At 36.8% G+C, this 12811-nt stretch overlaps 1 protein-coding gene across 7 annotated transcripts in view; it reads left to right on the forward strand.

Annotated features, from left to right (window-relative positions):
- Window positions 1-12351, forward strand: part of LOC139813616 (neo-calmodulin) — a 46692-nt gene extending 34341 nt beyond the window's left edge. For all 7 annotated transcript variants that reach the window (XM_071779199.1, XM_071779195.1, XM_071779196.1 and 4 more), the window contains 5 exons: window positions 187-220; window positions 1497-1598; window positions 1701-1836; window positions 1996-2144; window positions 2420-12351. In XM_071779199.1, the coding sequence (XP_071635300.1) occupies window positions 187-220; window positions 1497-1598; window positions 1701-1836; window positions 1996-2144; window positions 2420-2451 (453 nt within the window). In that variant the 3' untranslated portion in view covers window positions 2452-12351. The remainder of the gene's footprint in view (window positions 1-186; window positions 221-1496; window positions 1599-1700; window positions 1837-1995; window positions 2145-2419) is intronic.
- The last annotated feature ends 460 nt before the right edge of the window (window positions 12352-12811 follow it).

Consider the following 12811-nt stretch of genomic DNA (forward strand, 5'->3'; position numbering starts at 1 on the left):
AGAACAGATCATAGGAGAGTAATAGTTAGAGCAAGGTCGTTCGCCCATAATGAGGCAATATCTTTAGACACCGCTTAGTACTTACATACATTCATTATGTAACATAAAAACATGATTCATAGATGCAAGACAAAATTGCGTTACGCATATGAAATGATAGGGCATTTGTCCTTTTCTCTGTTTCAGTCCGAATATGGACTCACAGAAGATCAGGTAGCAGGTGAGTTGACGATTGTAGATAACTCAGTAATTTATAAGATAGATTAATAATAATTAATAAATCAGCAATAATTAATTTTCATAACCTAATTAAAAATTCGTAACATTTCTGAAATTTACTTCTAATATTTTATGTTATACGATAAAATACTTTGTATTATTAATAATATTTTTAGTAATTAATGTCTTTTTTATTTGTACAAATTATTGTGTTATCTTATTCATTTTGTTCATGTAAGAGTGACATTTTGAATAGCGTCGTTAGACATGCATGGAAGACATAAAATTGATTGTTATGTGGCATATGTGCGTGCCAGTTGGCAGCAGTTTTTCCTGTTTACCTATAATATCTCGATGCTGAGTCAGTTAAAGTAAGAGTGTTAGAAATAATTTAAAAGACAGAACATGGTAGATTCAAAAGATACCGAATAAAAGCTGTTTTACTAGATGATCTAAGCGAATAAACTCGCCAAACATAAATAATTGACGCGTAACTTAATACGCGGATGGCTCATTATTTCTAATGACATCGTCGTTGACACGCGATGATATTGATTATATTAAACTCACGATCCAACTTGCTGCGATATTTGTAGCCTTCTAGTTATATCTTTATGTCCTTCATTCGTTCATCATCGTTATGTCCTTCATAATAATACTGGACAGAAGCGAGATAGAAAAGGAAACCTTCGTGGATATCAATTAATAGCTATATACATATATATATATAGCGGATATATAATTTTTTTTAATTATCAAATAATTAAGATATTAAGAAATTTCTTGCGTAAAAAGTCGTATGTAAAACAAGTTACACCAACTTAAAAGTTAAAAATTAGCGATTCAAATACGTAAAGCCCACTTTAGACGAACTGTAACTTGTATTACAATTCAGAACAGAATTCTACTTACAACTTTACGTGACCTGTTATACAAAACATTTGAAAAATCAGAATACACAGAGAGAGATATAAAAAATATATATTAAAATACATACATTTAAATGCACGTGGCATATAAATTATAGAATTCTATCGAATAATAGATTAGTCTAGAGTGGGGTTAATCAATAGAAACTATCAATATAACAAATAAAAGTAAAACAAAACACTGTGTGCACGTGTACAGTACACGTTTCCATCGAGCTTTGCAATTAACAATTAATCAGTGCATAATAAGACACTCGAGAAATCGTTTCAAGTGCATCGAACAATAGCTATTTGTCTCGAGTACGGTAATGATCGGCACGATAACGACGAGAAACTCTGTTATTTCAGAATTCAAAGAGGCATTCATGCTCTTCGACAAGGACGAAGATGGCACGATTACGATGGCGGAATTAGGAGTCGTTATGCGGTCTCTCGGTCAAAGACCATCGGGTGAGTAATTTGCTCTTCGCGAATGACGAATGCATCCGGGATGTATCTTGCGAGTATCCGGAACAGCAATGTATAAAGCGAGCGGCAATACGTCTCTTTCAGAGACGGAACTGCGCGATATGGTGAATGAAGTGGATCAAGATGGAAACGGTACCATCGAGTTTAACGAGTTCCTGCAGATGATGTCGAAGAAGATGAAGAACGCCGACGGGGAGGACGAACTTCGCGAGGCGTTCCGGTAATAAGTTCTTCGCTGTATAAGAACTCCGAGTACCTAATTGCCCATGGGACAATTGCATTGAAAGAACGCCCCGAGGCAACTTTCGCCCGGGGACAATAGTGTTTTTAAGACGTAGATAAGCCTGGCAATTTAGCACTTTACTCGTTTCCCTTTCAGAGTGTTCGATAAGAACAACGACGGCTTAATATCCTCGAAGGAGCTGCGACACGTAATGACGAATCTCGGTGAGAAGCTATCTGAAGAGGAGGTCGACGATATGATTAAGGAGGCGGATTTAGATGGCGACGGAATGGTCAACTACGAAGGTAACGTGTTTTCCTTCCTATGTTTAGACCTATGTTTAGACCTACGTTTAGACCTAATATGAAATCTACGGCGAATGTTTATCGCGAGCTTTGCAATTAATAATTACGTGCGTAATAGGTGCCCGTGAATTTTATTATATTTATTAGATTTTATTATATTTCTTAATATAAACCTGATATTCGGGTTTAAGAAATATAACATATGTATATAGTTATTATCACAAATTATTAAATTGTACACTTAATTATGCTAATCAGAACCAATTGTGTTTCAGATTTTGTGTCGATCCTATTGTCGAAAAATTAGTTCGGAGATACCTGAAGTAACAGAGGACTCTCGATGGAGAAGAAATAAAATGGATCCGCTATCCAAGTTCCTCGACTTCGTAGGATCGTAACGAGAAGTCGTTTCATGCCCCGTGAAACTACCGCATTCAAGACCGTCGACGGAAAAATCAAGAGTTCATCGACGACCGATCGACCGCGGCATGTACAACAACAGTGAGATCGCGGAAGCGAATCACGCGATTTCGATCGCACGAACATACCAATTTTACTCTATATAGTTAAGGCTTTATGAGCGATGTGTCGAAGGTTTCGCGCGTAAGTAGCGCAGGTAGAGAATTAGGGAGGCATCGGAAGTCTTTGACTTCGAGCGGGACGCGCGGCTTCGCCGCCGAATGGTAAAGCTTCGGCCTTACGGCCGGAAAACTGAGAGGAGAGACTTTCTTCCGCGAATTTTTTGCACATACGTACACGCATTATATACACAGATACACCTCGCGCTCCTTCGGACTAATCTTAGACGAGTACTTGAAATTTTTAGGTATAACGGTAACGTAACGTACGGTAAAATAAAGAGAGTATGTCCAAACGATGGGGGAGGGAGGCGCGACCCGGAACAATCAACCGAGCTTCGTTTAGACTTTTACGTACCCTTAATATTTATCTCCCCTTCGGTAATTTTACGGAGCGGAGAATTTAGAAGTTACCTAGCTTTCCACGCCCTTTTAAGCGTCCCCCGCGAGCAAGTCCTGAAATATATAACAGTATACACGATATGTTTACGTAATATATATATACATATATACATATGTTATTATATTATTATTATACGATATTCCTTTTGCGTCGCTTGTTCCCTTAAAACGCGACGCGTACGAAAGGTACCGTACTTCGAGTGTTTTTACCGCTTGTAATACACGCAGAACGCGCGCAAACGTAGTGACACACAAGTACACACGTCTCCCGTCCTTGCCGTCGCCCTCTCATCGCCATCACCTCCTCGATTGTTAGTAACTTTAGAGCGGGCATGCCGACGACACGCTGAAGAGTGATCGACCCTAGCGCTTTCGCACGTAGCGTGAATTGACCGATAATCGTGGTGCCGCGTTTCCGTAATCGATCACCATTGAGTGGACGACTGCCCTGGTTGAAAAGGTGCTTCGAAAGCCGACAGTCTAAAACATTCAAGTTATCGCGTTATTCCTATGGGAACAATTCAAGCAGAGCGTTTGCTACTCTAAGCGTACGAGATTTGAAAAGACGTTCGTATGGTGTTCATTCTTTAGTTACCGAAAGAATAATCTAACGACCTAAACGGGATTGTTCATGCGCGGGTTCGTTGGTGGAGTCTTGGACGGAAGCAATGCTGCGACCATTGACAATCCCTCGTTACATACCCAATGACTATAGTTGCCCATTGTGATAATTAACAGATGCCTATGGTCATTAGGTATGTGGCAGTGGCTTTTAGGAAAGATAAAAAGAAAAAGGACAGTTCTTACGCGAGAACAATTCAACCAGGGCGATTAACGCGAGCACCCCTTCGTTCGTAAACACGGAGGGGTTGTACGTTGCGATCTCTCAGAAGATGAAAAATGTGGCACGACATGTTTCCGCTGTCGCACAATCAAGTGTTATTCGCCGCATCGTCGGATTCAGGAGCGTATAAGCTACGTGCGGATTATGTGGTATGTATGTATGTACCTTTAGACGTGTTATATAAAAAAAAACCCTGCGCGTTAGCACGCGAAATAGACCCATAGGTAGTACCTAGCGATTCATAGTGACAGATAAAGAAAAAGGCGGTCGCAAATATAAACGGCGGAGCTGTAACACGTGAATTATTATATACTATACATATGATGATGTTGCTACCACGAGAAAGAAAAGAAACATACGTGAAATACATTGTAGATAGTCATATATATACATATATTTAATACATTGTATGTATATGATATGTCCTCTCCGCCGCCCGCGTTCCACACGCATACACGCCCACACGCACGCACGCATGCACGCACGCATGCACGCGCGCGTAGTCCGCCCCGGCACGAAACGGAAAATTGAAAACGCGCGATTGGTAGCGCGAGAGAGACGAGAGAATTGAAGTGATAATAACGCGCGAGCGCATCTGTCGCGTACTATCAATTGGAGTAATTCTATTCCATTTTGTGCGCGTGATGTTCCATTGTTTTATTGAATCTTTATTATTCGTTCATATTTGTATATTATGATTCTTTTGCGTATTAATCGGCTTAAACCTACCGATCATTTGTGAATCCTTATAAAAGATTAGATTTTCGACAAAAACCATTTACAAATTGATGACCGTATCGTATCATATTATTAGCTAAAAGGCATTTAAACTGATGAAGTAAGATAAGCTATAGTGGGATTTTTCCATATGATTACAATTTCTCTTATCGGTTTTTACAAGAATAAAAGTACGAAATACCACTAAATGAAAATTTAAGGTAACAATTTTTTAAGAAAAAATATCAGAATGATTATTTCAAATTTCTACTTATATCCAAATACTACCGTTATTATTAAATAACATTGATTAATTATGCAAACAAATTGTTATCGCAGAATATAAATATAAATAAGGAATAGTTCAGGCATACAATTGAAATATTCTTTTTTTCATTTAAACGTACACGTTTTCTTGCCTCGCATATTAATGCATTTCGCATTTTTTGTTTGTTTTTTTTTTATTTAGATTTGTTCAAACTGTGCAAGCTATTTAAAAACTTTAATATCGTAAAATTATTTTAGAATTTTATGCCGATTGACTGTACGCACGTGCGCTAAAACTGCTAAAAGATAAAATGAGAGAAAGAAAGAAAGAAAGGATAAATGATTTTTTTTCCGAAGTGAAGAGACTCCGGGTGAAACGCGCGTGTTTCGAGATCCGGGCAACTCGATCACTTTTCTTTCCGAATACCAGCGAAACATGAAAGGCAATTGCGGCCTGGAGCGCTCGTCGGACGAAACGGTGATTGCGGGTACATAGAGGCAGACAATAAATTCTGTTGCTCTGAGATCTGATCGATCGACGATTACGTTACATTTGACGGCGAGCCTACCATGTTACCAAGGTGCGAATGCACGTTCGTTTTCGAAAGAATGCCACAAGAGCGATGGGAGTTCAAGTTGTCGAGAATACGAGGGACCTTGATGATTTGATAGATACGATTACCTGTACCATATGACGCGTGACGTATGATTAACGCAAACGTATATTACTTTCGCAGTCGAAAGCTGTGATCTTTGATAGAGCCGTTGATTTCTCGAACAACCAGACACGTGAGCGGTTTTACTGTGAAGATGATCTACATCAAATTTTGAAGCATGATCAATTCATGAGAGATGTACGCTTGACGAATAATGACCTAAGTCGACGTAATGTACCTGATGTCTTTAAATCTTCAGAATTTGACTTACATTATTTTCAGGATAAATTGTTCACGTCGCGTCTCCGATAGAATACTGCCATAACGTGATGAAAATACTCATTTTTTGGACTTAAATGCATTAAATTAAGTTGTAAAAAAAGTTTTAATAAGTTGGAGGCAATGAAAATTCAACTTCTATGCTTTACTTTCGTAATTCTTAATTAATACTTATTTTTTAATCAGTTCAGTAAATTATAACGCTATTTCCGATCGCTTGGTCTATTAAACTTATGGCAGTCTTTTCTCGATGGTGCATCATAGTTTATGAACCGTACCAAGCGAGAAAGAAAGAGAAAGAAAGGAAAGACGTGCTTATGTAACCGACGTTCATAGACAGAGGCGCTTCAACACGCGAAATATACAAGCGAAGAGATAGTCGTGTTTTTGACAATAATATATTTTCTTAAAGCTTACATATCTCGAAGCGAGATGTCCCACCGCGCAGTGTCTTTTTTTTCATTGGGATAGCACCGTTTCGCAGTAAACGCTACCGTTGATTATGCTTTTCGATCTATCGATGTTCGAGATGATCGATTACGCTATTCGCCGACGCTCGTAACGAACGTTCGTCCTCTCGTGTTCGATGCGTAATGCGAGGTACCAAAACCACCGGCGACTCGAAACACCGCGACCTGGAAAGCTCAGGCACCTGAGCGAATCAGCACGGCGAACGGCGACACGCTGATAGATAAGGGAGAAAGTAAAGCGTCAGCTTGATAATACGTCACAAATAGCAATGTATAACGTCCGAACGACAATATCTCTCTAATGGTTTAACCTCGGTAAGAACTACCGAAGAAACAGATATACGCAGGTCCGTTCCAGACATTAAGTATCTTGAAATTATATACCTATACAACGCCGACAATGAGATAAGCCACTGCATGTCAACGGCACGTGTCGCTATTTGTTCGTCGCAACATCACCCACTTAGATATCCTACCATCCGTTCGCATCTCCCCCTTTTAAAGGAAATTATTGCTAACCGTATCATATGAATGACGATACCCGCGCGTTTGTTATGTGCAATTGGCAGGAAAAAAATTTAAGTTATCGCGGAATAAATACGGCCAATAGTAGCAGTTATTAATTGCAATGTAAGGACCATAGATTGGAGTTGCTTTGATCTTTAAAGATAACTTCACAATTCTGGTAATTCAAACTTTTTTTTAAATGAAATTTTATAGTAAAAAATCCTTTTTATGAAACCTATACTTTTCTTTCATCAAATCTCACTTTAAAATTTTTGTCACGGAACTCTGCTAATCACGAACAAATGTGATACTCGGATTAAACGCATATTAAAAATCTATTTTTTTTTATACGACTAAAGTTATTCTTGGGAATCAAAAATTCCGATACGTGGTAATTGCTTTCAAAGTGTCAAGGTTTCCGAAACAATTTTAAGGATCTGAAAATATGAATTTGCTTATACCGAATTTTGTGAGAAATTTTGTAACGCGTGCACACCATGTGATTTTGCCTAATTTTTTTTGTAGTATCGGTGACAGTGCGACGCACGAAAGTGTAAGTACAAAAGAATTGTTTGACGTAAGCATGCAGTGAGTTTCTACACCATATGCATAAAAAGAATGGGTCGTCTGACGACACGATTATAGAAGAAAATGTTATCGCAAAAAAAATGCAAGTATCGTGTCTGTACGGTCAAAACGCAGCGTAAGGCTTTTTACATTTGCATTATATTGAACGCACTTTATATTCATTAAAAATGATAACTGATAACTATCCTAACTATTTGAGGGGCAAAAGTCAATGAGCATTTGGTACATTTATGACAGACAGACGATTGTTATATTACAATCTTCGTCATTTTAATCGCATTTATCGATAAAGAAACTGATAATAATATCCATATTGTATCACCAGTTACATAAATCTGATAGTTATTGTTACGTGATACACAAATTGTTCCTATATATCATCCCTCAAAGAGTCAGGAGTTCAACGTTCTTTGCTCGAAGTGAAGAATTTTCTCCCCTCCCTCCCTCCCCTCTGTGATTATTACATTTCTGTTCGACGCGAGAATCGATTTCTCGGAGAACCTCGAGATATTTGTTATTATACTATCATTTGCTCCAGAGGAGAGATATTTTTATAGATTACACTTTACGCCAAATTCCTGCTGTGCAGCGTAATACGAATCATATGACATTGCGTTGCGATGCATTGCATTGCACTGCATTGTATTAACATTTTTTATAGGGTGTATCGAAAGTCGTGCGCTTTTTTTCTGCCGCAGTTATCGTGAATAAACAAATTATAATAAATTAAAAAATAAATTAAAATAATTTGAAAAAGGGAAAAGAGTAATTAAATTTTTTCTTTGATTGATTAATTTTTATAATTAGGCAGATTCTTTTTATCTACGGCACTTATTTACCCAAGTATTTAATAATTAAGTGACTGTGCAATTTAATGGAATTTCCAATAATGAATAATATACTATTTATCGCATGATCTCGTACAGAAAGAGTGCAAGATGCTTCAGACACCCTACCCACGTTTCATTGTATTATATTACTATATATATATATATATGTACACATATGCATATACAAGTTATATATTCTCTAACAAATTGTTTTGCGAACTGGAAGCTCAGGAACTAACGAATGTTCTTGGCCGCTCGCAAACCTGCCGTTAATTATCTACGTACAGGATGTCTTGGAAATACACGCTTGTGTTGAAAATAGAAATTTTCATTGTATATGCAAATCTCGAGTGCAAAGGAGAGTACGCGTATATTTTCATTATATTCCTTAAGACACCCTGTACGTTTTAACGTTGCCCTCCAGAAGTAAAGGAACGTGAGTCTTCCTTTTGACATATATTTGATATATTTAATCGAGACTCTTCTCCGTTGTATTCTGCTTTTATCGTCGATCGCTGCTCGCAAACCAGCCATTTGAGTAGAGAGCTCGATAAGCTAACCGTTGCAATTATAAACGGAGATTATATAAATTGTGGAAATCAATGAGATTTCCTCACAATGTCTCGCATGAATACTTTGCGCGATGTTCGCATGTCTCATCTTGGCGATCGTAGCGGCATCGACTAGCAGAACGAATCATTTCGTTAATAACTCTATCGCGTTACTTTTATTACTGTTATAAAATATAGGGTTAGTTTAAAGGACAAGTTTTCGCAAAATATATACCATCGACTTTCTTCGTTTGGAAATAAAAGTACAACGCATAATAAAAAAAAACCAAACTATTTAAATGATTTAAAGATGAGAGAATTATTAAAAGTTATAAATATTAAACATTATTTACATTTACGTACTGTTATTAAACTAAAAAGAATTTATATAAAGATAAGAGGAAATGAAAACGCGCTTGTGTAAATGATTTAAAGTAAAGACGTTTCGCATTTTCCCTTAAGCGTAACTCTCTTTGAAACCGATATATATATTTTCTCGGAAATTTATGGTACAATCGCGTACTGTGCAAATATATTTTCATCTCTTTACGAAGACGTGTCCACAAGACGGAGCAGTACGGGACTGTTATTTCCCGATACCCATTAACCAAGCCACGTGTTTGATTCACTCACTTTAACGGTGCTTCGCGATCTTTTGGAACACTCATCCCGATTTCGAGTAGATATCGATATTTCAAGCGCAGCCTGTAAAACGAGCGACTTCGAGGCACCTAAATCACTTCGGAGGATGTACGAAGTTCGCCTAAGCAACGCAAGCAAGCAAGCAAGGGAATGTAATATCAGCTAGCTTAATATCAAACACACGTTGAAATACCGCAAACACATAAATAATCAAATTACATATACGTTAAATAGATACGCGTGAAAGAACCTGATTACCTTAGACGTACGAATAATTAAATGATAATTGTTAAGTAAGTGTAACTAGGTTGTAACAATTGCGAGGGCTGTCGCTACTAGGTGACACGATCTTCCGTTCATTAAGGATCTGCGATTTTATCGTATTATACCGGTCCGATTACACCGCTTTCTTACGAAACGATTTATAGGATGTGATTGTAGACAATTGTGGGAAATCGTGTGCTTGGCATGCAACCGTTTTTAAACGTTGTATCTTTTGGGCGTCGTTTGAGAAGTTGCGTCATTCTAATTTCTCCGCTTGTGCCGATTACTTTCGAGAGGCTTTTTCGCGTGGATTCAAGGCAGTGAAGCAGTTCGTTACGTTTAATTTCAGCCAGTAACGACGGCGAAGGAGAGAGTAACGCGGAGACGAGCTCCGCCCGTTCTTTATGATTGTCTTTTGTCATCGACCCTGGTTCTTTTTCAAGTCGCGTGGTGAAACTTCTTTGCGCCTAAATTCCACGCGAGATAAAAATCAGATAAAATCGCGAGAGCAGGCAATAAATCGTGTACTGTACCACACAACACCGCGGCCGAGACACGACGATGTTCAAACTAGTTGTAATAAGGAAATGTCTTTCATTAACTTTGTTAAACCTTATGGGGAGTACAAGCCATGTTATCGAACAAGTATGTGCGTGTATTTCTATATTTCAGTCTAGTGAGAAAATGTCCGACAGGGGAATCCTGGTCTCTTGCATAATCGAGATATCGTATCTTCAGTAGAAGAAAATCTCAACCGCTAATTATTCTCCCAGAAATCATAATTAAGAAAATGAAAAAGTATAAAATAATGTTTTAAATAATTTAATATTAATATAATTAATCCACTATTAAATTATCTTGAACAATATATCTGAGAAGAACCTGAAGTGAAATTGTTTATCACAATAATTTCACTTACACTTCACTTTACACTTTCTAATCATTAGATCGATTATTCGTTATAGATTTAAAAAATGGTAATTCTACAGTTGCGATTTTTTTCTATTAAAGATCAAATCATGTCCTGAGGGACACTATGCAAAGCAACGCACGAAGCGAATTAAAAGCGAGGTTGAAGCGAGGCGATCGAAGATTAATAATCTTCAGGGCGTATTAAGAAGATATGGTGAAAAAAAGAAAACAATAAATGGATCTACATGGGGAGCTATATCGCGCTGTGAACGAAATATATTTATATTTTTACCTGAAAGAAAAACAAAGAAGGGTACGAGAGATGAAACGTTTGTAATGACGAATATCCGCGACGAGGAATATCCATGACGTTATTTTTCTAGAGTGAATTACATCTAAATAGTTATTATTGCGTTATGGCGAAACGTGTTCTCAAGCGACAAGCAGGCCTAAACGCGACTTTTTACGACGTAAGACTTAATGCGTGTACGAGCATATTTGGCAAAGGAAAAATACGTTTGTTGTTATCATTTGTTTTGTATGTACCACTTAATGCTGTTGTGCGTTATTGGAATTACTCCGCAAATTATACGTCATGTTTTCTATAGATCGTGAGCGACTTTCCCAAACGGTTTGTATCCGTGTTGTTGTTGCGAGTTTGGTGTACCTAATTATTCAAAGCGTTTGTGCGTTTAACATTTAAGAAGTTATGTTTTGAATAACTGCAGCTCTTTGGTATAATGTAGTCATTTCATTTTTCACTCTCATTGAGTTTATCTTGTTCAAAAAACATTTTCGATTACATGCTTCGCTTTCCAATGTTACATGTTTGAGAATCAATTTATTACTTATCAAGGATAAATAAAGGTCTATTCGTACAAAATGATAGATATGATTTACCGTATGCAATTGAGTGCGTTTAACATGTGTAATATGTGTGATGAGATCTCGCATAAAAAGTATCCTATAATTGTTTTCACGCTTAATTGGCTTTATCGCAATAATTTAGTCATTAATAAGGGAATTTGTAAAAATATTCTGCGACAGTAAATTAACAGTGAATAATAAGATGTCATATTATAACAAATACACAAATACAATATCTTCCGAGATAGCTTTGGCTCAATAATCAAAATTTAAGAAAAATTCAATACTATAGTACGAATTAAAATAGTTAAGCTGTAAAGACTGGCTATTGCAGCTGTCATTAAAAAAAAAATGTATGAATAATCAAAGGATAATGTTATAGAAAATGATGCAATAGCGATATTTTAATATAATTAAAATTGAAATTTAAAGAAGCGTGAAATGGCGTGAAACAGGAGTAGAATAGTGCAAACAAATTCGTTTTATCATTTTTACCTACAATATTACTCAATTATTTTCTTAAACTATTTGTTAACTGCGACTTTTCAAGTGAATACTCTACTCGCGTTTCGTCCTAGAGTGAAGAAAAGTCAGAGAGGACAGGGATTCAGAAAAGAGTACTGTATACCTGTTGTGTATATGTGTTTGTGTGTCTGTCTGTGTGTGTGTGTGTGTGTGTGTGTGTTATGTGATGTTAAACGTACGCGACCATGTTACTGTAACATTATGTACTATAATATTACAACACGTCATAAAAAGTGGTGAACACTGTGTACTGGTGAAATGCAATACATGTATCGAGTTGCCCCTAAATACAGCCATTTTATAATGGATACTCGTTTGCAGTTTTATCTCCCGACTTTAACCTTACATCAAGTTTATGATAATATGCTACCATGATAAGAAACGTACCTTTCCATTTTCCTTCCGTCATGTTTACGATAAGAAACACATACGTGATATAAGTAAGACAGATATACACCATATATAAAATAAAATACCATTCTAGCTATCACATTTGCTTTATCAATGAAATGTTACTAAAAGTCTCGAGTACGGTTTTGTAATTATTAAATAGAACTTCAGGATAATTATGAACTTTAATATTGTCGCACGCACGCATGGATAAACTTCATTGCAAATTGAACGTAAAATTATACGACTATTAATCCTTGATTCGCTCATCAGTTAAACTTGAATCAAGCATGCTCATTATTGCGATGTTATACTAATGATTAAAATGGACAATATCAAAGTTCATAATTATCTTGAAGTTCTACTAAATAATTACAA

Source organism: Temnothorax longispinosus, chromosome 5, assembly GCF_030848805.1.
Source record: "Temnothorax longispinosus isolate EJ_2023e chromosome 5, Tlon_JGU_v1, whole genome shotgun sequence".
Lineage (NCBI taxonomy): Eukaryota > Metazoa > Arthropoda > Insecta > Hymenoptera > Formicidae > Temnothorax > Temnothorax longispinosus.